The sequence below is a fragment of the Trichechus manatus genome, unplaced genomic scaffold (assembly GCF_000243295.1).
Source record: "Trichechus manatus latirostris isolate Lorelei unplaced genomic scaffold, TriManLat1.0 scaffold00037, whole genome shotgun sequence".
Taxonomy (NCBI): Eukaryota; Metazoa; Chordata; class Mammalia; order Sirenia; family Trichechidae; genus Trichechus; species Trichechus manatus.
Genome location: NW_004443973.1, coordinates 5,567,328 through 5,591,281, shown reverse-complemented (window position 1 = coordinate 5,591,281; position 23,954 = coordinate 5,567,328). Strand labels below are relative to the sequence as shown.

At 37.6% G+C, this 23,954-nt stretch overlaps 1 protein-coding gene across 1 annotated transcript in view; it reads right to left on the bottom strand.

Annotated features, from left to right (window-relative positions):
* Positions 1–23,954, bottom strand: part of TTN (titin) — a 271,570-nt gene that overhangs the window by 72,464 nt on the left and 175,152 nt on the right. The window contains exons 195-242 of the mRNA XM_004375465.1: positions 23,764–23,861; positions 23,104–23,272; positions 22,749–23,015; positions 22,376–22,642; positions 22,005–22,283; positions 21,494–21,902; positions 21,265–21,389; positions 20,899–21,165; positions 19,809–20,078; positions 19,417–19,719; positions 19,009–19,311; positions 18,441–18,628; positions 18,234–18,348; positions 17,843–18,127; positions 17,595–17,746; positions 16,514–16,661; positions 16,179–16,356; positions 15,750–15,871; positions 15,353–15,640; positions 14,954–15,250; positions 14,630–14,816; positions 14,057–14,172; positions 13,667–13,966; positions 13,176–13,475; positions 12,981–13,086; positions 12,684–12,880; positions 12,295–12,600; positions 11,917–12,195; positions 11,016–11,315; positions 10,609–10,911; positions 10,133–10,495; positions 9,474–9,776; positions 9,049–9,348; positions 8,655–8,951; positions 8,269–8,553; positions 7,883–8,176; positions 6,326–6,625; positions 5,899–6,207; positions 5,620–5,810; positions 4,805–5,234; positions 3,246–3,554; positions 2,964–3,112; positions 2,848–2,880; positions 2,607–2,736; positions 2,214–2,513; positions 1,802–2,119; positions 480–776; positions 74–373 (exon numbers count right to left, since the gene is read on the bottom strand). Coding sequence (XP_004375522.1) covers positions 74–373; positions 480–776; positions 1,802–2,119; positions 2,214–2,513; positions 2,607–2,736; positions 2,848–2,880; positions 2,964–3,112; positions 3,246–3,554; positions 4,805–5,234; positions 5,620–5,810; positions 5,899–6,207; positions 6,326–6,625; positions 7,883–8,176; positions 8,269–8,553; positions 8,655–8,951; positions 9,049–9,348; positions 9,474–9,776; positions 10,133–10,495; positions 10,609–10,911; positions 11,016–11,315; positions 11,917–12,195; positions 12,295–12,600; positions 12,684–12,880; positions 12,981–13,086; positions 13,176–13,475; positions 13,667–13,966; positions 14,057–14,172; positions 14,630–14,816; positions 14,954–15,250; positions 15,353–15,640; positions 15,750–15,871; positions 16,179–16,356; positions 16,514–16,661; positions 17,595–17,746; positions 17,843–18,127; positions 18,234–18,348; positions 18,441–18,628; positions 19,009–19,311; positions 19,417–19,719; positions 19,809–20,078; positions 20,899–21,165; positions 21,265–21,389; positions 21,494–21,902; positions 22,005–22,283; positions 22,376–22,642; positions 22,749–23,015; positions 23,104–23,272; positions 23,764–23,861 — 11,832 coding nt within the window. The remainder of the gene's footprint in view (positions 1–73; positions 374–479; positions 777–1,801; positions 2,120–2,213; positions 2,514–2,606; positions 2,737–2,847; positions 2,881–2,963; positions 3,113–3,245; positions 3,555–4,804; positions 5,235–5,619; positions 5,811–5,898; positions 6,208–6,325; positions 6,626–7,882; positions 8,177–8,268; positions 8,554–8,654; positions 8,952–9,048; positions 9,349–9,473; positions 9,777–10,132; positions 10,496–10,608; positions 10,912–11,015; positions 11,316–11,916; positions 12,196–12,294; positions 12,601–12,683; positions 12,881–12,980; positions 13,087–13,175; positions 13,476–13,666; positions 13,967–14,056; positions 14,173–14,629; positions 14,817–14,953; positions 15,251–15,352; positions 15,641–15,749; positions 15,872–16,178; positions 16,357–16,513; positions 16,662–17,594; positions 17,747–17,842; positions 18,128–18,233; positions 18,349–18,440; positions 18,629–19,008; positions 19,312–19,416; positions 19,720–19,808; positions 20,079–20,898; positions 21,166–21,264; positions 21,390–21,493; positions 21,903–22,004; positions 22,284–22,375; positions 22,643–22,748; positions 23,016–23,103; positions 23,273–23,763; positions 23,862–23,954) is intronic.

The following is a 23,954-nucleotide window of genomic DNA, read 5'->3' as shown; positions in this document are numbered from 1 at the left end:
GAATTAATTTATAAGAAAGTATGAAAAACATAGATAAGAATGGCTTTACATGTGAAAATGTTGTCCTACTTACAGAAAAGATTTCTTGCTGTTTCTGGTTCACTGTCAAGAGGCTCCCCAATGCCATATTTATTCTCAGCCATGATGCGGAATACATATTCATGGCCTTCTAGCAATTTAGGAATGGTGTACATGCATTCTTTTGGTTCACTGGAGACCCGTACCCATGTCTTCCTGTTAGCTTCTCTTTTCTCAATTACATAGTTTGTAATCTTAGATCCACCATCATCTTTAGGTGGAAGCCAAGATAATGTCATTTGATCTGCTGAAATAGATTCAAACTTTATGGGTCCCACTGGAGGGCCAGGACGACCTAAAATGGTTTAAAAAAGGGGCACTATTAGTCAAATGATTTTTAAAGCCAAATACTACTTACGGACAGAAAACACGTAGTTTTAACCAAACCATACAGTATTTACCAAGGACATTCAGTCTCATCTCCTTTGATGCTGTTCCCAGGTTATTTACAGCTGTGATGGTATATAAACCAGTGTCATTCCTGCGAGACTGTGGAATAACTAAGGTGCAAGTATCATCCACCACAAGTTTGTTGACATGGGTGTCATAGATAACAGGCTGTTTGTCATCAGGCTTCTTTGGAGGAGCTTTAAACCAGGTTAGTGTAGGGAATGGCACACCTTTAATTTTGGCCACAATGCTAACATCAGTTCCTTCTTCAACCTCCATGAATTCTTTTAGATCAATTGATGGTGGGCCTAGATTATTTAAAAAAAAAAAAAAAAAGTCATTAGAAAAATAGAAAGCACTAAAGAGTAGAAAGTAGCACTCACTGTGACTGGAAAGCTATTTGAACCTCTATAGTCAGGTTTTGTAGCCCAGCCAAATATAAAGAACTGATCTGTCTTTAACACTATTATGCCAGTTTAAGGTGTAGGTCATGTGGTCATTATCCTTTATTGGCTGTACATGTGACTATGTATCAGCTATTGCCTCTCTCTTATCTGACATCATTATGTATATGCATATTCTGCCAAAAGGGCTCAGAGAAGGGAAGATTGTAGTAGTTTAGGCATGGGGGATCTGCCATGATGTTCCTTTTAATATTCATGCAGTGATGAGGGTACCCACTATGTTCACTCTGAAGTGAATTCTCCTTTTAAGAAATATAACTACTAGTATAGGCAAAGCATTTTCCATGAGTTTAGCATAAGAAGGGAGTGACTATAGCCTTTCTGAGCCTAGAAGAGAGAATTAAACAAATATACAGAAACAGTGATGGCAACAATAAATAAAGGAAGAATTACTACCATATTTGTATGTGTGTATATACATATATATACATATGTATATACACACATACAAATATAAGTGCATATTTGTATGTATGGTTACCTATTAAAATGTGTATTTTTCTCAAATAGAGAAAAATAAACTTAATTGTGAAGATAAATGAGTCTCAGCAGTTGCTGAACAAATGGCTGGTTATTTTTGCTCCTTTTGAGGAGCATGCAGAGGAATCACTCTAACTTCTGATAAGTAAAACAGCCTGCCATGGAGAATATTATATAGTAAGTAAATAATAAATATCATCTACGTTAAGTAGGGAAAAAGTAACATGTAAGAAAATATGATAATTCTGTGGCAGCTGAGGGAATGAGTAATTGAGCAACATGCCCATGTCCACTCTCAGTCCACGGTATGTTTTTATTTTGGACTATTGTTAAACAAACATCTAGGAAGACAGTCACAAAGAGGACTTTGTCAGTGTGCTGGTACTTACATGTCTGGTCTTTGACAATCACAGGGCCAACAGTAGCTGAAGGTTTGCTGACTCCTGCGGCGTTGACAGCCTTAACTCTGAATTCATATTCCCCACCCTCGATGAGGTCTTCAACGGTAAACTGCAGTTCTTCCACATCACGCTTATTGCACTGTCTCCAGGCTTCTTTCTTTTTCCCAGTAGGGTCCCATGCAAGGCACTCAACAATATAGTGGGTGACAGGGGAGCCCCCATCATTCTTTGGGGGTTTCCATGACAGGTGTACTGTGTTTTTTGTTATGAGGCCAATCTTGAGTTTAATAGGTGGATCAGGAGGATCTTGAAAAATAGTTAAAGGAACTATTAAGCATTGTTTATAGCAATATATTTAAATTTTGAGAATATATTTTAAATTTAGATTTAAAAAACTTACATATTGGATCTCTAGCAGTGGTCCTCTGAATGGTTTCCACAGGTGGCCCGATACCAAAATGGTTTTCTGCACGCACGCGGAAGAAATATTGTTGTTCAGAGATGAGATCGGGCACTACAAATGTGGTGCTTCCACAGCTTGGATTGACTTTAGTCCAGGCTTTTCCATCAATGGTCTTCTTTTCAATAACATAGCCTTTGATCCTGTCTCCTCCATCATCATCCGGCATCTTCCATGAAAGTTTGCAACTACTCCTGGTGATGTCACTGACTTTCAGATCTTTGGGTGGCCCTGGTACATCTGTTGGATGCAAATCACAATATCAACAGTGTTACTTAGATGTTTAAAAATAGTTTGTTCTTATTCTATAGCAACTCTTAAAGTCTTTCTTACCCATGACTTTAACTCTACAATTTGCAGTCTTCTGTCCTGCTTTATTTTTGGCTGTGATGCTGTATTTTCCTGAATGAGAGCGTTTACACTCAGGAATAATAATTACTGATGAGTTTTCAGCAGTCTCCAGCTGTGCAGAGAAAAGAGTTGGTCAAACATTGAATGAAATAATAGGAATATTGAAGTCAACTATATTCCGTATTATTTCAAATTTCTTTCTTTCTTTTTTTTTCTTTTTTACCTGTGCATCTTCAGGTATATCATGAACTCCATCCTGTTAGAAAAGATAATTAATTATAGTGTAAATACTCCTTATAGTAATTCAATGGGAGACACTGAAAAATGTAATTTTCTTACCTTCACTGCCTTCTTTGCCTTTCCATCAAATTCCCAAGACGATTTTGGCGTTGGGCGTCCCTTGATGATGGCAGGGATCCTAATCTGTGAGCCAGCTTTACAAACCAGAGAGTCCTGTGCTCCGATGTCAATGAAAACTTCTGGTACCTCTGGAATACCACAAATAATATAACAGGATTTAGCTTACCATTTTCAAGAAAGTAATTGACACATCTTCAGTAAATTAATCAATTTCAGAATAAGGTCAAAAGATGAATACATAAACTGAATAAAGACTAGTACCTTGAATATCAGTGGCAGGTATCTCTCCAGTTCCATCGCTTGGTTCCGATTCACCGGCTTCGTTGACAGCTTTCACTCTGAATCTGTACTTCCTGAGTTCTTTCAGATTAGGCACAACACATTCACAGGTAGTTAGAAGTTTGTCTGGTTCGTTTACTTTTTTCCAGTCACTAGTACCTTCTTCTTGCATTTCTACAATGTACCCTTTGATTGGACTGCCACCATCTTTAGCTGGAGGTTTCCATGCTAGTGAGATGCTTGACTTTGTTTTATCTTTGACTTCTGGGCAAGAAGGCGGCCCAGGTGGATCTAATAAAAAAAAAAAAAAAATCTAATTTGAGGCCAATGGATTGCAAGATTTATGTAACATGGGAATCTTTTACTATGTATGATTATACTTCATTTTTAACTTATTAAAATATTAACATAGGAATGCTAAAAGAGAATAAATTACCTTCTAGAGAAGAGAAATAAAGGGAATAATCTATTTTTATTAAGCATTAATGAAAAAATAAAGAAAACAAACAACTAGCTGGGACAAGAAGGACTACTCACTTTCTCTACATAAACCTATACTCTGTTTACACATTATTAGCGAAGAGCTATTTTAAGATCCCTTTGAAGAGATTCTACAATATTCTCTGCTGAAAACTCTTTGTAATTTATCTTAAAATTAAAAAGTGATTTCATCATTAGCTGGTAAACCTTTTAACACAAACTAATCTTAATGCTTTTAGGGGATAGGGTCAATTTCTATAATAATCACATAACAATCTTCACATTTCTGAGAATGCTTTATTATTGTCTTTTAAATCACAGCTCTTCCCTCTCTAGTTCCTAGTACTTTGCCTTGCACGTAGCACATGTTCAAAATTAGCTTGCTGAATGACTGACCAACTACCTCATTTCTTTGTATCTATGCTGCATATAGAACTTATATTAAAAAAAGACAAAATATTCTATGGTTGATTTTTCTTAACAATCTATCAGATATATGAAGGCCAGATAATATTTTAATTTTTGAATTGCTCTGTTCATAGATCTTTTAGAAGAATTTTCTTCTTTTATTTGACCCCCAGACTGTGCTTCAAAATCTTATATCTTGGTTCAGTAAATATTACTGAAAAGTTATCAACATTTTTATTTTTTGTTGAACTTCTACTGGAGGATCTGAGTGTTTAGTGGGGGAGAAAATTTTCCACAGTATCTAATGAGATAGAGGTTTATTTAAGGTCTGGGCGCACATAGGAGTTTATAGTCCAGGGTCTTCATTATTATATAATTTCTCATAAAATACTAGGTTTAATCAAGAGTTTAAAAACTGAGTGTCATTATGTATATATATCTCATATATGTGTATGTAGGCAAAGACCTATACATATATACATATATTGTATACGTATATATATATATTCCTGATAGTCTATACGAATATGAACCTTTTTACTTTAATATATAAAACAATTTGGCATAGAAAATACAAGAACTTTAAGAGCAGGATTATTCATTCAGCGAATTTGCCCCTAAAAAACGAGTCCCAGAAATTAGAGCATACTTACATATGGGATCGCTTGCAAGAGCTGGATCTGATGGTTCACTGGGAGGGCCAATTCCTGCAGCATTTATTGCCATTGCTCTGAATTGGTATTTAACACCTTCAATCAAACGGGGAACATTACATTCCACACCTTTTGGTCCCACTTTGGTTATTGGTGCTCGGCTAACACGTGACCAGTAGGCCCCTCCCTCCTCTCGCTTCTCCAGCCAGTAGCCAGTAATCGGAGAGCCACCATTGTCCAAAGGAGGAGTCCAGCTCACTAGCATCGATCCTTTGGTGCGCTCCAAAACTTTTGGTTTTCCTGGAGGTCCAGGAAGGCGATAAGGATCTTGAATGACCACTTTATCTGATTTGCACTCATCGCTTGTTCCATATTTGTTCACTGCCCTAACTCGGAACTCATATTGACCATTGGGGATAAGTTTCCAGACCTAGAAATTAGATAAATAGTAATTTCTTATGAAGAATATACTTATGTTGATTTTTTACTTATTTGAAAACTCAACTTATTTTGGAAAGGATGACTATAAAGAAGATAAATATATAAACTCAGAACATGGAGAATACACAGAAAAAAGAGAAAGCCCTTTTAAAATAAGAATATGTGAATTTACTGTACTGTAAAAGAGTATCTGTATATCACATAGTATTTACTAAGTGGTCTTATGTGCATGGTGTGAAGAACTACAATAACAAAATAACTTTTTGCTTGTAGTTTTTGATTTGAATCGTTAAATTCCAACGTTATAGTATTATGGTGTTAAATCAGAGTCATGTCCTTTTAATGCATATAAGAAAATATTTAGAAGAGTTTACCCCATATCTCCTCTCTACAGCAGTGTTGGTGACTTCCTCCCATTCAGTTTTCTTCCTACTTGCATCGCGCTTATCTATGACATAATGGGTGATTTCACTGCCACCATTATCTAGAGGGGCATCCCATGTCAGGTAGCAAGATCCAGCTTTAATGTCAGTTACGGCAAGGTTTCTTGGTGGGGATGGGCGGTCTGGAAAGAACCAACAGAGGAGATTGAGAAAGCAATTCCTAGACAGACACTGGATTTTGTTTTTGACATAAGAAAGCAAGTTACTTACCATACACTTCAACGTGAACATTTCGGAACACTGAGCCAAGGCGATTGGAAGCAGTGATTGTGTAAGTGCCTTTGTCCTCCCGGACTGCTTTAGGAATGCTGAGTTCAGTCTTTGCTTCACTTCGGGATACTTCTTCCTTGGTTATCTGAAGTGCATCAGTGGGTTTTTCAATCACAGTTTCATTCTTGGACCACTCAATCTTAGGCATTGGAAGACCTGTCACATCTGCGGGGATGTTCACAGGCTCTCCCGCCTTAACTTTGATAGTGTCTCCTCGAACAGCCAGGCGCAACTTAATAGTTGGAGGCACTGCAGGGAGAAGGAAGAGAAATAAAAATAGTGAAGTACTAAGAATGTTTGCTCAACCTATGGGATAAGTCAGCACTGTAAAGTGCATTAAAATTATTATTATATTCAGATTCCATACCTTCATCATCTTGTATGACCACATTAAGAGGCAAGGATGGTTCACTTTCGCCAGACGCATTGACTGCTTTGACACGGAATTCATACATTTGATGCTCATCAAGATTGTCAACCAGAAAAGATGTGGTTGGGCAGAGTCGCTGGTTAACTCTTTCAAAGTCAGGTTTGTCATGACGCCGTTTTTCAATGATATATCCTTGGATGGGACTGCCACCATCACTTCGGGGCTCTTTCCAGTCAAGGGTGATAGTAGACTTTGTCCTTTCTGTATATGTGAGCCTCTCAGGAGATGTTGGAGGACCTTTAACAAGGCAAGTTAAAAATGACAAATTAATTATGTGAATAGGTTTCTGTTTAGCATCTTTACACTCACCTTTAAAATTTTTCCTGAAACATGTCCATCACGAGAATTATAGGCATTAATATAGGCAGAATTTTTCTCAGAACACTTTATAGTCAGGATTATTGATTAAAAATAGAGGGGCAAATATGACTTTTTAATAGTTAGCACTTTAGATTATTCATGTCTGTCATTGGGCAAGCGTATATACTGAATGAACTAAAAAAGTAGGTCCATGAAGTTACGCTTTAGATGACCAGCTGAAAGCAAAGTATTTCTACTTTTATTAACAGACCATAGATATGTCTATTTAAACACACTTTGAGCCATGTTGCCTAAAGTGTGGGTTTAAAAATGTGGTGGAAAGAGAGTTTATATAATAATGCTTCTGTAGTTTTAGGCCCCAAAGGACAGAACAGAAAGAGTAAGTCTTTGAATGGTGAAACTAGTCAACAAACCATGCTTGCTGACAATTATTACAACCAGAAGCAGAGTTTCACAGTGGAAATCCAGTTCTGTTCTGATGCCTCTGGCACAACTTGATGTATAGTGGAAAATCTCAGATAGGCTGTAACAGTGGTGTAGGATATAATTTATTTTGGGGGGTGATGGTAGAGGAATAACTCCTTCTGTCTCTTGAGGAATGGGTCTTCCTCAAGGCTTTGTTTTCTTGGATGTGATATCAGTGTGCATTACCAAGTGTGTGCAGTTTTAGGGTTTCATATTAGTTTCAAGGAGATTTCCTCTGGTTGGATTTCTATTCTTTGGTGGCTGTTTCTGGTTTTGGACCTCCCTATCCTTTAAGTGTGGGAACTATGTGAGAGGTAAAGGAAAATTAAGGCATTTATCCTAATCTGTAATCTTTTTTTAGAAAAACAAGGAACTCTCTTCAACTACTAGAATATTAAATTTTAAAAATTACTCCAGTGTATCTTCTTGGAAAGATTTAATACTTCTAACCTACTTCTAGGTTATTGCTAAGCCCAAGTAGATTCAAATTCTTCAGTATTCAAAACTGTACATGGTTAATATAGACTAAAAAAGTTCACTGAAATTCCAGCAACCATGGTATCCTTAAAGTTGTTAATTATTTTATTTACTCCCTTAATATTCTCTAGCTATGTATTTTGAGACTGTTGGGAGTTTTGAAGCCATAAAGCCCAGTAAATAAATGGCATAACTAGAAGCAATAAACACAATGAAAACCTTTTCTTTTACCTAGCGGGTCAACTGCAAGAATTGGTCCTATTTCAACAGGAGGACCACAGCCAAACTTGTTCTTGGCAATAACACGGAACATATATTCTTGTCCCTCAAGGAGACCTGTGATGTCACATTTAGATCTTTCAGTCTCTATTGGCTGTCTCCAAGTATGCATCTTGGCATCTTTCCTTTCGATAATAAAGCCAGTGAGTTCACTTCCTCCATCATCTTCTGGATCAGACCAGTTAAGCAGACACATCTTTCTGTTTGTTACAACAGGTTTTAAGTCAAGAACTGGACCAGGAACATCTGAAAAATAAAACAGAAAAAAAAAATCAGTGTAATGAGATAGTATCTTTGGGGAAGGAAATCCTGTGAAAAATCCATGTGACATTCCTTACCAAAAACTTCTACCCTGGCTGCTGCAAATTTGGAACCACAGCTATTAGTAGCTGTTATCATGTATCTGCCATGATCTTTTCTCAATGCATTCTTGATAACCAGTTCAGATTTGGTTCCAACGTTGTCTATTACAACACGGTCTTTATCCAGCTCTCCATCTTCTATGGTCCATACTTTCGTAGGTACAGGACGACCAGTCACCACCGCTGGAATTGTAAGAGTCTTACCAGCCATTATTTGTATTCCACTCTTGACAGAAACATCCAGTTCTACACTTGGGGGCTCTGTTGAAAGAGAACAGTCAGACATTAACCAAAGAAAGATGAAAAAAAAGCCCCCATACTAGGAAAATATCCATAATTTTATTCAAATAACTTGTAATTACCTTGTGGTTCAGCCACAGTAACAGGGCCTGTTTCTCCAGGTGGTCCTTCACCTGCAACATTGACAGCACTCACCCGAAGTTTGTAATCGGCACCCTCTCGGATTTCTTTTACAGTGTACCGACGGACCTTAATCATCTTCTCTGTGCAGCGTGACCATTCATTTGTGCCAACCAGCTGCTTATCGACAAAGTAGCCAATAATTTCACTACCACCATTGAAAGCTGGGGGTTCCCATTCTAGTTCAATAGTTGTAGAGCTTGTATCGGTGACTCTTGGGACAGGTGGCCCAGGTGGAGCTAGAATGAATGCAAATACATAAATCAAAACTCAATGATGGTTTTAAAATATATAGTAGCTTACTGTATCTCACTTTCTTCTTAAGGAATTACTTACAGATTGGATCACATGCTGTTTGGGGATCTGAAGGTGGACTGAACTTTCCAGGTCCAGCTGCATTTTCAGCACATACTCTGAAGACATAGGTGAGTCCTTCTAACAGGCCTTCCACATTGGTTTTCAAAGAATTCAGAAGGTTTCTGTTGACACGAGACCAATGTGTACTATTAACCTCACGTTTTTCGAGCCAGTAACCCAAGATGGGGCTTCCATTATCTTTTGGTTCATTCCATTTCACTAGCATAGTGTTGCTGGTAACATCTTCCACAATGGGCTTATCTGGTGCATCAGGTGGTTCTGATAAAAATAACAACATACTGGAATTAATTCCCTCATATGACATGAAGATTCAATTTTACGATCTAATGTGTGTAATAAAGCATATGGTAAAAGAGCAAAATGTGATGGTAAAGGAACCTTACCAAATGGATCTTTAGCTGTAAATGGCTTTGAAACACAAGGTGGTCCAGGCCCAAACCTATTTTCAGCTCTTACACGGAAGAGGTACTCCTTTCCTTCAATCAACTTTGTCACTGAATATTTGCAGTGTCTAAGTGTTGAAGTGACAATGATCCATTCTGAGTCAGGTTTTGTCTTGTCTTTCTTTTCCAAAGTGTAGTTTATGATTTCACTGCCACCATCATCAAGTGGTGGTTCCCATCTACAGAGGACTGAGTTCTTTCTAATATCCTCAAATACAAAGTTGATTGGTGGCCCTGGAGTATCTAATATTTCAAAGGAGAGAAATGATTAAACATTTGTATAGAAATGGTTGCCGTGGAAAATGTAAATGTTAGTCTGCTCTTTTGACATAAACTTCTGTTTTTCCTACATCTGTCTTTGTGTCACATTAGCTAGTGAATTAAGGATGCTCAGGGGAATAAAAAGGTCAGTTGATTTCTTTAACATGGCTGGGAGATAATATGGGACTGAAAGAAGCCTGCAGAAGCTATTTCCTCCCCCAGTTATTTTAACTCCCCCCAAAACTCCTGACATATATGTTTTACACAAACAGCCTGTTTTTTACTCAAACTTTTACCTAGACTTTCTTCAGTTGGAGAGTGTGGCTTTAAGTACTTACCCAGCACATTGACAGTACAAGGAGCCTTTGCGATACCATGGTCATTTTCAACTTTGATCATATACAGGCCATGGTCACATCGGAGAGAATCTCGAACACGTAGCTGAGACTCTCCTCGCTTACTGTTGTCAATACTCAAACGTTCTGTCAGAGACAGGAAGAATGGTTCGTCTTCTTGAACCTCACCCTTCCTCCTTCTAATCGTTGGTGCTGGTCGCTTCTTAATTTCCTCTGGTATAATAACATTTTCATCCTTTATCCAGGTAATAGTTGGGTAAGGTGATCCAGAAACAGTTGCATCAAGTGCTATTTCATGACCGCGTTTCACTTCTAAGCTTGTTTGCAGAATGACTTTTGGAGCATCTGTTATGATTAAAAACAATAATTGTTTTCAGTTCTGATTAAAATATCTGACAAAACATTATCCTTATTTATTTCACAATTGTAAAGTAGCAACCCCATTAAACAAAACTTACCTATAGGATCTACAGCTTTGGTTGGAGGGGTGGCCCGAGAAGGTTCACCAATACCAGCAGCATTCTCTGCTCTCACACGGAATTGGTACTCCTTTCCTTCTTCAAGTTCTTTTGCTGTGTAGATCAGTACTGGTACCAGGTGTTCATTGCATCTCTTCCATTTGTCTTCACCCTTAGCAATCTTCTCTATGATGTAACCCATTATTTTGCTCCCTCCATCATACAAAGGTGGCTTCCATGTAATAGTCATTGCCTTAGCTGTAGGATTATGAACCTCAACGTCTATAGGTGGATCAGGGGGTTCTGAAGAACAAAAAAAAACTGTTAATATAGGAAAACCCATCTTCTTAAAATAAAAAAAATTGCATCTTATTTCTTAGCTGTGGTTCATCCATGCCAAAACTTACGCTTTGGATCTTGAGCAATGACTGGATTTTTCAATTCAATATATTCGCCTCCACCAATCTTGTTGACTGCTTTAACTCGGAAGAAGTATTCACCATTTGGTATGAGGTCCTTTACAGTCCAAGACAGTTTATTCTCACCAGACATGACTGGTATGTATGTTCTCCTTCCAGCTTCTCTGCGTTCCAGGACATAATGAAGAATTGGGCTTCCACCATCATATTCTGGAGGTTCCCAGGTTAATTTACAAGAACTCTTTGTCACTTCACTTGCTTTAATATCTTTGCATGGTCCAGGTAGGCCTATTAAAAATAAAGTTAACAATTATTATTGTACTCCTGAAAAGTCAGCACATTAATAGTATAATATTTTTCAAAGTGGGGCTATTTGGATTTTGGGTGGGATAGTCTTTTATGTGTTGGAATGTCTCTCACATTGAGGGCATTTAGCAACCTTGACCCCAACTACTAAATTTCAGTAGTAATTTCACCCCTCCCCAGTCTTTGTGCCAAGCAAAAAATGCCCCTACAAATTTCCGGACACCTTCTGGGTGGGAGTGGGAGGATGGTATTACCCCTGGTTGAGAACATGATGGGAAAAATGTGAATTCATGCAGTTAAGAAATGAACATTGGCCATTTAAACATTCTTTGGGTATGTTTTAATCTTTAAATTAGTACTTTACATGCAAATAATAAAAACTGGAGTAAATTACTCTAATCAGAGTTTAATTAGCAACTTCATGTCTTTAGAATTACTTTATTTCTCATAAGGAAAGAAATAATCTGAAGGGACATTTAGATTCCAGTTGGCCAGCTCATGTAGCCGTTTACACTAACATTGCAAAATGAACTAATTTTTTCAGCACGTGAAGAATGCCTGATGTTTTATCCAGGAATATTACCTATGACTTTGACATTGATTGAGGCTGTTGCTGAGCCGAGCTTATTCTCCAGTGTAATGGTGTAAACTCCAGCGTCTGCACGGACACTCTTGGGAACTTCAAGGTGTGCAGAGATGTGATCGCTCTTCATTGTTAATCTATCACTTGCTTTAACTTCTTTGCCATCTTTATGCCAACTAGTGGTTGGGACTGGGACAGCTCTGAAGGGAACAGGAATGCTTAACTTTTCACCTTCAATAACAATAATGTCATGGGTCTCCATATCAATTGTTGGCTTGCCTGTAAGATACATTCCAAAAGAGAACAAAAAAGTGTGTCAAAATGTAATACATGAATAAAGCTTATTTTTATTAATTATAAAAGAAACTGTGTTCTTACAGTCTGGATCTTTGGCAACCACATTTTCCGAGATTTCAGATGGCTCACTAACACCAACAGCATTAACAGCTCTCACTCTCAGAACATACTCCTTGTCAGGAACAACACCTTCTTCAACCTTGAATTTCAAGTCTTTTATTGGGCGAGAATTAACTCGCATCCATTTCTCAGTGCCTGCTGGACACATTTCAACATGGTATCCTATAATGGGACTTCCACCATTTTTTTCTGGAGGTTTCCAAGCAATGGCGATATGCTTTCTCCCAGCATCAGTCACGTGAAGGTCAAGAGGAGGTGAAGGAGGACCTGAGAAAAGAGTGGAACATTCACATCCATGGTCTCATTAGCAAGCTCTAGACAATATCCTTTGTATAATCGGCACTACTTACTTGTTGGATCTTCAATAGATAGGATTTCTGTGGGTTCACTTGGGTGACCAACTCCAGCTTCATTTTCTGCCCGAACCTGAAACTGGACCTCCATTCCTTCAATGACATCAGTTACCCTGAAGTTACAATCAGGTCCTGCGGTCTTCGCAGCCTTCACCCATCGAGTACCTAACCTTTCTTTCTTCTCAATGATGTATCTATTGAGATAATAAAGCATTTCATTATCATTAATGAAAACAAAGTTATGAATTTGCAGCCTAGTATAAATTATTCTTTATAAATTAATTCAAATTCTACCTTTGAATTGGTTTTCCACCATCATTTTTAGGTGGTTCCCACTTCAGGTCAACATGTCGTTTAGTCACATCAACCACTGTCAGAGCATAGGGTGGTCCAGGGGTGGCTGAAAGCAAAATATTCAATGATTAGAAAAACCAGAGGAAAAAGTGATAATCTACTACAAAAGATGTCACAAAGATTAAGTTAGCATACTAAAGGTGTCTTTGGCCAGGACGGAGTCCTCAATTTCACAGTAGTCACTTTGCCCTATGGCATTTTCTGCAGCAACTCGGAACACGTATAAAGAGCCTTCTGTCAGTGGAGTGACCGTGTACTTGATGTCCTTGACAGTAGTGTCCACTGTTTGCCAGCCTTTTCGCCTCACATCTCTTTTTTCCACGATGTAGTTAGTGATGGGGGACCCTCCATCTTTCTCAGGAACTGTCCATTTTAGGTCTGCTGTATTTTTTGTGATATTAATGACTTCAAGCCAGCGAGGTGGTGATGGAGGATCTGAACCAAAAAGAAAAGCAAATTCAGTTTTTTATGTCCAATATTCAGTCTTTAATAAATGCTCTGGTAATAACTAGAAAGTAATATAGCAATGAGGAAATTATATAGTAATGAGTTTTTCGTATTTTCTCGTATCATAATTCTCAACATGAGAAATAACTTACATATCCAAAACATCAAGATTGACTTACATAACTTCTCCCGGCAAAGCACAGGGTCACTGGGCTCACTGGGTTCACTTTCCCCAGCCTTGTTCACAGCTCTAACTCGGAATGAGTATTCCTGCCCTTCCATGAGCCCTCGGAGCACATGCTGAGTGGTGGGAACCCCCTCAGCCACTCTGACCCAGTCCTCTGTTCCAGTCTTTAGCATCTCAATGACGTAAGACTCTATCTTTGCCCCTCCATCGTGTTCTGGCTTTGTCCATCTCAATGTTAATGATGTTCTGCCTACATCTTTCACGATTGGTTTTCCAGGGGGCCATGGAGGATCTGCAAGCAAATGAAATCATTATTTAAGTCTGGGGAAAAAGGAGTTAATTTAAGTATTAAAATAATCACAGAAAACTATATTAGTAATACCTATGGGATCCTTTATTAAGATCGGTTCAGTTGACCTGCTTGGTTTTCCAGGTCCAGCAAGATTTTCAGCCAACACACGGAATCTGTATTTCTTCTTATTGGTGAGACCTTTCACTCTAAATTAGCAACAAAATGGATGTTTGGTACTATGATAAGAAGCAGAAACCTATGTTTATTTTATATTTAATAGGCTAATCTGCTTGAATTGTGAAAAAACTGATTTTGAAATTTAGCTGAAAATATTTCAATATAAATTTAAAATTGCCTTTTAATGATTACATACCTTAGATTTGGCCAAAAGTACAAGTCTAATAATAATATCTATAATAATGATCATTATCAAAATATACTGGAGGGCCACTATGAAACTTCCAGAAAGTTACTATTTCATAGTAAATTAAGAAATGTGTCCTTGAATGAAATTTATATCACTTTGGAAATTATATGTTAATTGAAAATATTAGTAAAGATCATTTCAAAATGTTACAGTAATATATAATCAAACAGAATGATAAAGAATGGAAATTTGAATATACTGTTATTTTAATATTTTGATGGAGATTTTGGGCATACCTGAATGTTGTGTCCTTTATTGGCATCTTATTGCATCTAACCCACTTATCAGTATCAGGGTCTAATCTTTCAACCCAATATCCAGTGATCGGGCTGCCACCATCATCATCTGGCTCACACCATGTGAGAGTCACTGCATCTTTAGTTATATCAGAAGGTTCAAGGCGAGATGGAGGTCCAGGTGGGTCTGTAGACAGAATAATGATACCACGTATTATGTCATACATATATATATTTTTATATATATATATATATGATACTTAAATCCAAGTTTGATGCAATCATCTAGGTTTCCCTCCCCACTGCTCCTCAAATGAAACTTACCAAATTGAAATTTGGCTGTTATTGGACTGGACTGAACTGGCTCACCAACACCATACATGTTTTCTGCAGCAACTCTGAAGAAGTATTCTTTATTGGGTGTTAATTTGGTTGCCTTGAAATTTGTATCCTTGACAGTCGATGAGAGCTTGTGCCACACTTCACTGTCAGTTGCCCTTCTCTCTACAACATAGTTTGTGACTTTGGATCCACCATCATCTCGTGGAGGGTTCCATGTTAGAAGACATGACTCATTGGTTACTTCTGTGATGTCAAAAGCGGCTGGTGGTCCAGGTTTATCTGTGGATGGCATTAAAACATTTTTTTTTTTTTTTACCATGTCTTATTTAAAAATGTAGCTGAAATGAATTTGTCCTATTTTAAAATGCGAGCCTCTCCTACCCAAAACGTTGACTTCCACTGTAGCAGTGGCTCGGCCACACACATTCACAGCCTCGATGATGTATGTGCCAGTGTCACTTCTCTTACTATCTACAATAGTCACTGTGGACTTTTTAGGAACATTTTCAATGGTGATTCTTTTGTCGTGTTTCAGAAGCACATCAGCCTTTGTCCAAGTTATCTTAGGTTCGGGTTTTCCAGTTACAGTGGCAGGAAGTTCAATCTTACTTCCGGCTTTTACAGTGAGACCAGCAAGGAGCTTCACATCGAGGAAAATTTCTGGAGCCTCTAAATTGGAAAAGATTATTTAAGATGTTAGCAAGTTTAAACAGAAAATCAGAGGTTTGCTGATAAAACAAAGCAAAAAAAAAAAAAAAAAATATATATATATATATACCCTGTGTATCCACAGCCTGGATTTCATCAGTGGGTTTGCTCGGTTTGCTGGCACCCTGCCTGTTCAAGGCCTTCACACGGTAGGCGTACCATTTACCTTCCTCAAGACCTGTCACTTCCATTCTGTTGGAAAACAAATAGGATATTTTTACTCTCAGGTATATAATCTGTTCCACTGTGTAATATTCAGAATCTTTTCCACAATCATACCCCTGGTTAAATCTATTCTTTAAATTAATTCTAGATCATTTTAATACTGTAATCAATGAAAACTTTGAGCAGGGGTAAGTTTAGCAGCACTTTTTAAAATCAGACAGGCATCACAGGAGAATTCTCAATAAAAAAACTAATGTTACAGTTTTCAAAAAGGGCTCATTTTAGTGAATAGGAGTAAGCATTTACTCTGGTGCTTTATAATTAAAAAACCTACTTCGTTTCTGCAACTGGTTCTCCACAGGCGACCCATTTATCAGAACCACGTGGACATTTTTCAACTATGTATCCTTTGACGCGTGAACCACCATCATATTTAGGTGGATCCCATGTTAGAAAGATGCTGTTGGCAGTTCGATCTCTCCATTTAACATTCTCTGGTGGGTCAGGTACCGCTATAACATTTTAAAGAGAGTCAGTCTTAGATAGGCCACCTATGAAATTATCGCCATATTGCCAACCTCTCGATTTCTCCTACCATTTCAACTCCAGGCTTAACAGCAAAAATAACTAAAGCAAGGACAGGTAAGAAATCATCAAGAATATACTCACTTGCAGGAGCTGACATATTTATAGGTTCATCAACATATGCAGGCTCTCCAGGGCCACATTTGTTACGAGCACAGACTTTAAATAAATATTCTTTTCCTTGAACAAGATCAGGAACTGTGAATTCTAGGTCAGTCACAAAATCTATAACCTGGGACAAAGAAATACAGTTAATTTGTTATTCCTCCCAACCTCAAAAAAAAAAAAAGTTCCCCAAATCAAAAGATTTACCAGGAGCAGGGATACAAATGGAAGTTATTTCTAACTTTAAGGATTATTCTTTATAAATTTCACATTGGAGAAAAATTTCAAAGACACATAATAATATTTGACCCTCAATAAAAAGTGAAGTTGTTTCATAGTTTGCACATACATTTAAAAGATGACAAATAAGATTTTTTTTTTTCCTACCAGCTTGGTTATCTGAAATGTGGTCTTAAATTAGGGTAAAGAATGGTAAGTAGTATAAACTGAGGAGAAAAAAATGGCAGATTAGGCCAACTAATGCAATCTGGAGTCAAAAAGAACTATGACTACAGGGAGTTAAATATTTCCTTAGAATGGCTTATAACTTAATAGGGGAATACTGGGGACTTAACAGGTACCAGAGGAACCCTGGTGGTTCAGTGGTTAAGCGCTTGGCTGCTAACCAAAAAGATCGGTAGTTTGAACCAACCATCCGCTCCTCAGGACAAAGACCTGGCAATCTGCTTCTGTAAAGATTACAGCCTTGGAAACCTTTTGGGGCAGTTCTACTTTGTCCTATAGGGTCGCTATGAGTTGCAATTGACTTGATGGCAACGATTTTTAAATGGAATCAGGTACCAAGTGAATAGGTGAGTTTTGTTTTTAAATAAACCTACCTGAAATTTGCTTAGGCTTGCAAAATGAGGTAGTTATACCAAACCTTGGTTGAAGTGCCTCAGGAAGCATGCGCATCAATGTATTTTAAAAAGTTGTTGGTATGTTATTAGTAAAGTAAAAGTAAAAGCTGTGTCACCTATAGACTTTGCGTGGCATCCCAGCATAATGGGATTTTCCCCACTGTCTTTCTGGAGTTGGTACACTGCTGTTCAAAACTTACTTTAGTCCATGTTTTCCGGCTAACTTCCCGCTTTTCAACCAGGTATCCAGTTAGTGGACTTCCTCCATCATCATCTGGTGGTTCCCAAGTCAGATGTACTGAGTCCCTGGTTATCTCACCATATTTCAGTTCTTTGGGTGCACTTGGACGAGCTGAAAAAACGCAGTCAGAAGTCAGTATTATTAATAGTTTGAACCAGTATTTGTTAATACTGCCAAATCACCTTAGATAATAGTTTAGTTTCTTACCAATTACATTGACATCAATTTCACCAGAAATTGCTTTCACAGGATTTTCTAATTTCAGTGTGTAAATGCCCTTATCTGGACGTTCACTTGGAGAAATGACAAGTTCGGCATAGGCACTTAAGGTCTTCATTTTCACACGGTCTCCTGCTTCTAGTACCTTATCTCCAAAAGACCAGGTTGCAGTTGGCCTTGGATAGCCTGTACTTGGAACCAGGATCTTGATAGGATTTGGGACAATAACTTCCAGACCATCTTTAAATGCACTTAAATCCATTGTTGGTTCAGCTACCAAGAAGAAAAATTAATGAGTTTACAGTACTATATTTAAGCCCCTGAGACCCAAAAGTAACTACGTGTTGTCCACATATATAAAAATAAAATGTCCATTTACCAAATGCATCATCAGCAGTTAGAGGACCAAGAATTTCAGATGGATCTGAAACACCAGCTTCATTTTCTGCAGATACTCGATATAAATATTTATTTCCTTTTTGCAATCCAGTAACCTAAAATTATGAATTGATACTTGTAAAAAGCGTTTAAGTTTAAAGTTTATGATCATACACTGAATATTGCTTTTTAGATTCAAGTGATCTACCTTGTAAGTCAGTTTAGGGACAAGTTTCACATTACAACGAATCCAATTATCTTTTCCTTCTTCACATCGCTCAATTATATAGCCCAATACTGGGCTTCCTCCATCTTTCAGAGGAGGCTCCCATGTGAGTTGAACTGATGACTGAGTCTGGTCTGAGGCATTAAGGTTGACAGGAGGACTTGGTCTCTCTGAAATGAAAGACAGATGAAGCATATCATTTGATTTAGTGACAATTTTCTAAAACAATGCTATAATCAGTCCTATCATCCTCACAGCAATCCTGTAAGTCAGGGTAGAACTGCCTCATAGGATTTCCAAGGAGCAGTTGGTGGATTTGAACCGCTGACCTTTTGGTTAGCAGCTGAATGCTTAACCACTGTGTCACCAGGCCTCCATTAAAATAACAGGTCTACTGAATTTGATGAATAAAAGTAGGCAGTCTGGGTTTCTACAATTTTGTTCAAATTTTTCTGATATTCCACCTTTTTATTTCTTATTTTTATTTTAGTTGATAAGTCTAACTATTGGGTTTCATGCCGTAATTATTATTATTTTTTGATGGGCTTACCAATTGGATCAGCGACTTTGATGAAGGGTGTGGCTGCACTTGGTTTTCCAACTCCAATTCGATTTTGGGCTCTGACTCGGAAACTATACTCCTGTCCTTCCACCACATCAGTGACGGTTGCAGACAAGTCTTCAGCTCTTACTGTCATAGCAGTGTCCCACCTGATAGAAGTCTTGTCCCGTAATTCAATGATGTAGTTAGTGATCTCTGCACCTCCATCATACTCTGGTGGTTCCCATGTCAGTGAAACACCAAATCTGTTCACATCAGTGATGGCTACATTCAAAGGAGGGCCTGGAACATCTAGATTTAACCACACAGGAAGAAAATATGGGCTTTGGGTTATAGTAAGGGTAAAAAAAAAAAAAAAAGATAAGCTTCTTTGCAATTTACTTAAAAAGTTCTTACCATATTTACTCCTTGCTTCTACGGGACTGTCAGTTTCTACTGATTCACCAGTGCCAACTCTATTTCTTGCACTTACACGGAAGAGGTACTCAGCTCCTCCTTTTTGCAGTCCAGTGACAGTAAACTCACAACTGTCTGCACGATCAGTGACCAGAACCCAGGTCTTTCTCTTGATGTCACGTCTTTCAACAACGTAACCTATGATTTTGCTTCCACCATCAGTTAATGGCTCTTCCCAAGCTAAGCTCACTTCACCATCAAATGTTTCTGTCACTTCTAAGTTACGTACTGGCCCAGGAACATCTGTAATTCACATATAAAATAATTTTTAGTGTGCTATCACACCTTAAGCTGTGCTTTGCCAATCAAGTCTGAGTGACTTGGGGGCTTACCAATAACTTGTAAATTGATGAATGCTTCTGCTTTTCCATGTTTATTCTGAAGCACAATTTTATACCTTCCTCTGTCTACTTTCTTGGCTTCTAAAATTTTGAAAGACGTTTGTTCAGCTGTAGTATCAACAGTTTTTGAAGATAAAGCTTCGTTTTCTTTAAACCATTCAGCTTCTGCTTTGGGGTAGGCATCATACGGCACCACCATTGTCAGAGGCTGGCCAACATCAACTACAAGGTCTTGATCACCAGTCCTGATTTTAGGTGCAGCTAGTGAGAAAAAGAACGTGAATGCTTCTGAGTTACTTGTTTTAGTCAAGTTATGTAACTTATTTACTATGCATTTGTTAGCAAATACTGGCCACATAAACTTGGAAGTATGTATAGTATACTAAGTAAACTTGGAAGTATAGTAAATTTACAGCATAGAACACTAACAGACTTAAGAGTTCTAGCTTATTTTGTAAATTATCACAATCTGGAGAATTGAGGAATGAGGATGGTATAAATCTTAAAACCTCTACTCTTGGTCAAAAATTGTAACAGAGGACTACATATAGTGGAAAACATTTATTTTGGATATAATAGGCATTATATACTCAGTTTAAGATAAAGCAGACAAAGTTTTTCTTATGTAAAGAGGTACACTAATGGCTTTTTCATAACAACAACCCATAAGGATAACTTAGAAGCTTTTGGTCAGAACCAGAAGAGGCCCAAGAGACCTCACAGGGCATTGGAAAATGGAGGAGAATGGGGATGTCTTTAGGTCTGTGTTTACTGAAAAGGGTCTCAAGACAATAGCCTGACTCTAAGAATCAATAGAGCTTTGAGATGACAAATTCTAGAAAGGAATGAAGGAACAGCGACTAAGTGCCAGGAATTGTCCAAGGTTCTGTCACGCAATAATGAATTGCTATCAATCTCCTTTTACTTAGGACATTTACTTTGCAGTGACAGAAATTAAAATAGTTAACATGTATATAAGGCTTAACAGTAATAAAAGCCTTTTGTGGCATCATCTCATCTGAAATTTGCATAATATTTGTGATATAATGAGGATATTTTAAAATAAAAGAAGGGGACCTACCTGCCAGTTCAAGCTTAGCTTTGGCTTCTTTGTCTTTGGCAATAAATCTGTATTCACCCTGGTCGCGGGGCTTAATGTCACAAATCTGTAGTCTGTGTATCTTTCCTTCACTCATCATTTGGTGTTTATCACCCTGGACAATAAGCATGTTATTTCTTAGCCATTGGACTTGCACCTTATCTTTGTTGAGCTCAGCAAAAAAGACAACATCAGCACCAGGGGCTTCGAGAATGTCTTGAGGAGGCCTGATGATCTCAACAGGGATTTCTGAAAAGAAAATGTGAAATAGATACAAATATGTTTGTATTCTGATTAATGATTTAATTGGTAACTGATAATAAAATTGTCCTTTCACTTAATATGTACCTTCCACAAAAAGTCTAGCTCGAGACTTTCTGTCTTCTACTCCACAAGCATATTCACACTCATCATCCAGCCTGCAATCTTTTATTATAAGTCTGTGTACACTTCCATCTTTTTCAAATTTGTATCTAAGAGAAGAGATTGAATTATCCATTAGCTTGCACAATGACCACTAAATTGTCAGAAGTGTATATATAGCTATAGAAATAGAGAAAAAGAAGCATTTGCTTACTTTTTGCCTTCTTTGATTTCTCTCCCATTTCTGTACCATTTTACATTTGCTTTCTCTCTGGAGACCTGGCAGGAGAAGACAGCGTCATCAAACTCAGTGACTGTCTGGTCTTCCAAGTGTTCCACAAATTCTGTAGGGGCTTCGATGATAAGAAGCTCGGCAACAGATTTATCTTGGCCAGCGATGACAGTGTATTCTCCTTCATCTGGGAAGCCACAGTCTTTAATGATTAGAGAGTGTTTATATTTATCAATTCTGTATAAAACACGGTTGTCCAAAGGCACTTCTTCTCCATTTCTCATCCATTTCAGTGTTACATTGAGACGATTCACTTTGCACCAGAATGTGACAGGTTTCTTTTCCATTGTTTCAATATCTTTAAGAGGTTCAACAATCCTAAGGTCTTCCTCTGTTGTAAAGGAGAATAATGTTGATTGTAATCGTTTTCATAATAGAAATTGATTTAAAAAAAAAAAAAAAAACAGTCTCTAACGCCATATAAATTACTTACCTTCTACTATTAGACTGGCTGCACTCTTAACATTTTCACCTCTGTGGTTGGTCAGCGATACACTATAGTTGGCTTGGTCATCTAATCGTGCATTTCTGATTCTAAGGGTGTAGACTAGGTCTTTTTGGAGAATAATGTATTTTGAACTATCAAATATGGCTTCTTCATTTCTGAACCATTTTGCTTTGGCACCTTCAGTATTGACTTCACAGTTGAAAACAACTTCTTCTTGTTCCTTCACACGCGTGTCCTTAAGAGGAACTATGATCCTGAGTTTTTCTGAAAGCAATCAACAAGACTTTATAGTATGAAGAAGGACCAAAGAGGTAGATACAAATAAAAATAAACCCAAAAAGCAAGAACAAACTTACCAATTACTGTTAAATGAGCTGCTGCTCTGGCGGCCCCAACCATGACTACGTAAGTGCCCATGTCTTGTAATGTGGCATCTTTAACAACTAAGATTCTCTTTTTGCCATCAGCAATAATGTCATATTTATCTCCAGATTCAAGTGTCTGATCATCCCTCTTCCACTGGACTTCAAAGCTTTCCTTTGAAATAGTGCAAGTAAATTCAGCCTTTTCTCCTTCAAGTATTTCAAGGTTTTGAGGTTTTGAGATAAATTCAGCAGCAAGTTCTGGAAAGAAAAAGTTGCAAGATATTGAAAACTTATACAATGTGTACCTTAAATCCAACAAGTATAAATTTAAAAATATATACTTTATTCATTGTTATTTTCATACCATGTACTTTGACTTTGCCATCAGTTCGAGAACTTGGGAGTCGGCAATTGTAGCTGCCTGCATCCTCAAGGTGAGCATTCTGAATGACCAGGATTCTCTTTCTTCCATGGGTAATTATTTCATATCTTCCTGTTTCAATGATCTCTTCATCGCCTTTGTACCAAATTACTTCTGCTCCAGGCTTGGAGACTTCACAAACCAGTTTTATAGTGTCTGTTTCACTAACTTCAATGTTGGCAAGATTTTTCGTAAAGATAGCTTCTTCCTCTGCAAGAATTGAAAGAACATTGAGTTAAAGTGGTGATAATGATTTTTCTAACACGCATCCTTCCACAAAGAAAGACTTTATTCTCACCCAGTACTGTCAGCATGCCAGAAGTTCTCGCAGTCCTTACTTCACAGGAATATTCTGCTTCATCATCCAGTAGACATTTGTTGATGACAAGAATGCGCACTGCTCCCTTAGATATGATGTCATATTTTTTGCCCTTTTTAATTTCGGCACCATCTCTAAACCAGTGGACCTATGTATAAGATAAACAGATAAAAGGCAGTGTTATCAGTTACTAAAAATAATTGAATCATATAATTTTAGAGCCAGAGAGGGCATTAGATATCATGCAGTCCAACTCCTGTTTTCCAGATGTGTAAACTGAGACTCAAAAGTTGAAAGGACTTGGCAATGGGATAACAGCAATCAGAAGGACTCAGTTGGGACATACGAAATTGCTGCTATTTGCCTGTTTCTGACCTAAGAAAATAGCAATTTCATATGACTCAAACTAATAATATTTAAATCTACTGATTGTGAGTCCAGTGTTTTCAAGTAATGGTAAAAGAATAAAAGAATAATTAAGCCAAGTACGTATTTCATACTAAGATAATAATTTTTAATCTAAATATAAGGCGATGATCAGAAGTAGGTTTGATTGACTTTTCCCCCCCATTATGGCTAAACCAAAAGTAAATACAAAGCTATATGGCAATACAAAATTACAGATATACATTCACAGACCTTAGCATTTTCTCGGGAAATTTCGCACTCAAACCGAGCCATTTCTTTTTCTTTAACTTGGAGATCAGTGAGTGGTCTTAAGAATTCCACATGAGGAGCTATAAGAGAAAGTCATCAGAATTCAAAATGAGGTTTCTGGAAATTTACTCTGACATTACTGTGGTACATATGAAGAAAAAGTGAGGCTTTTG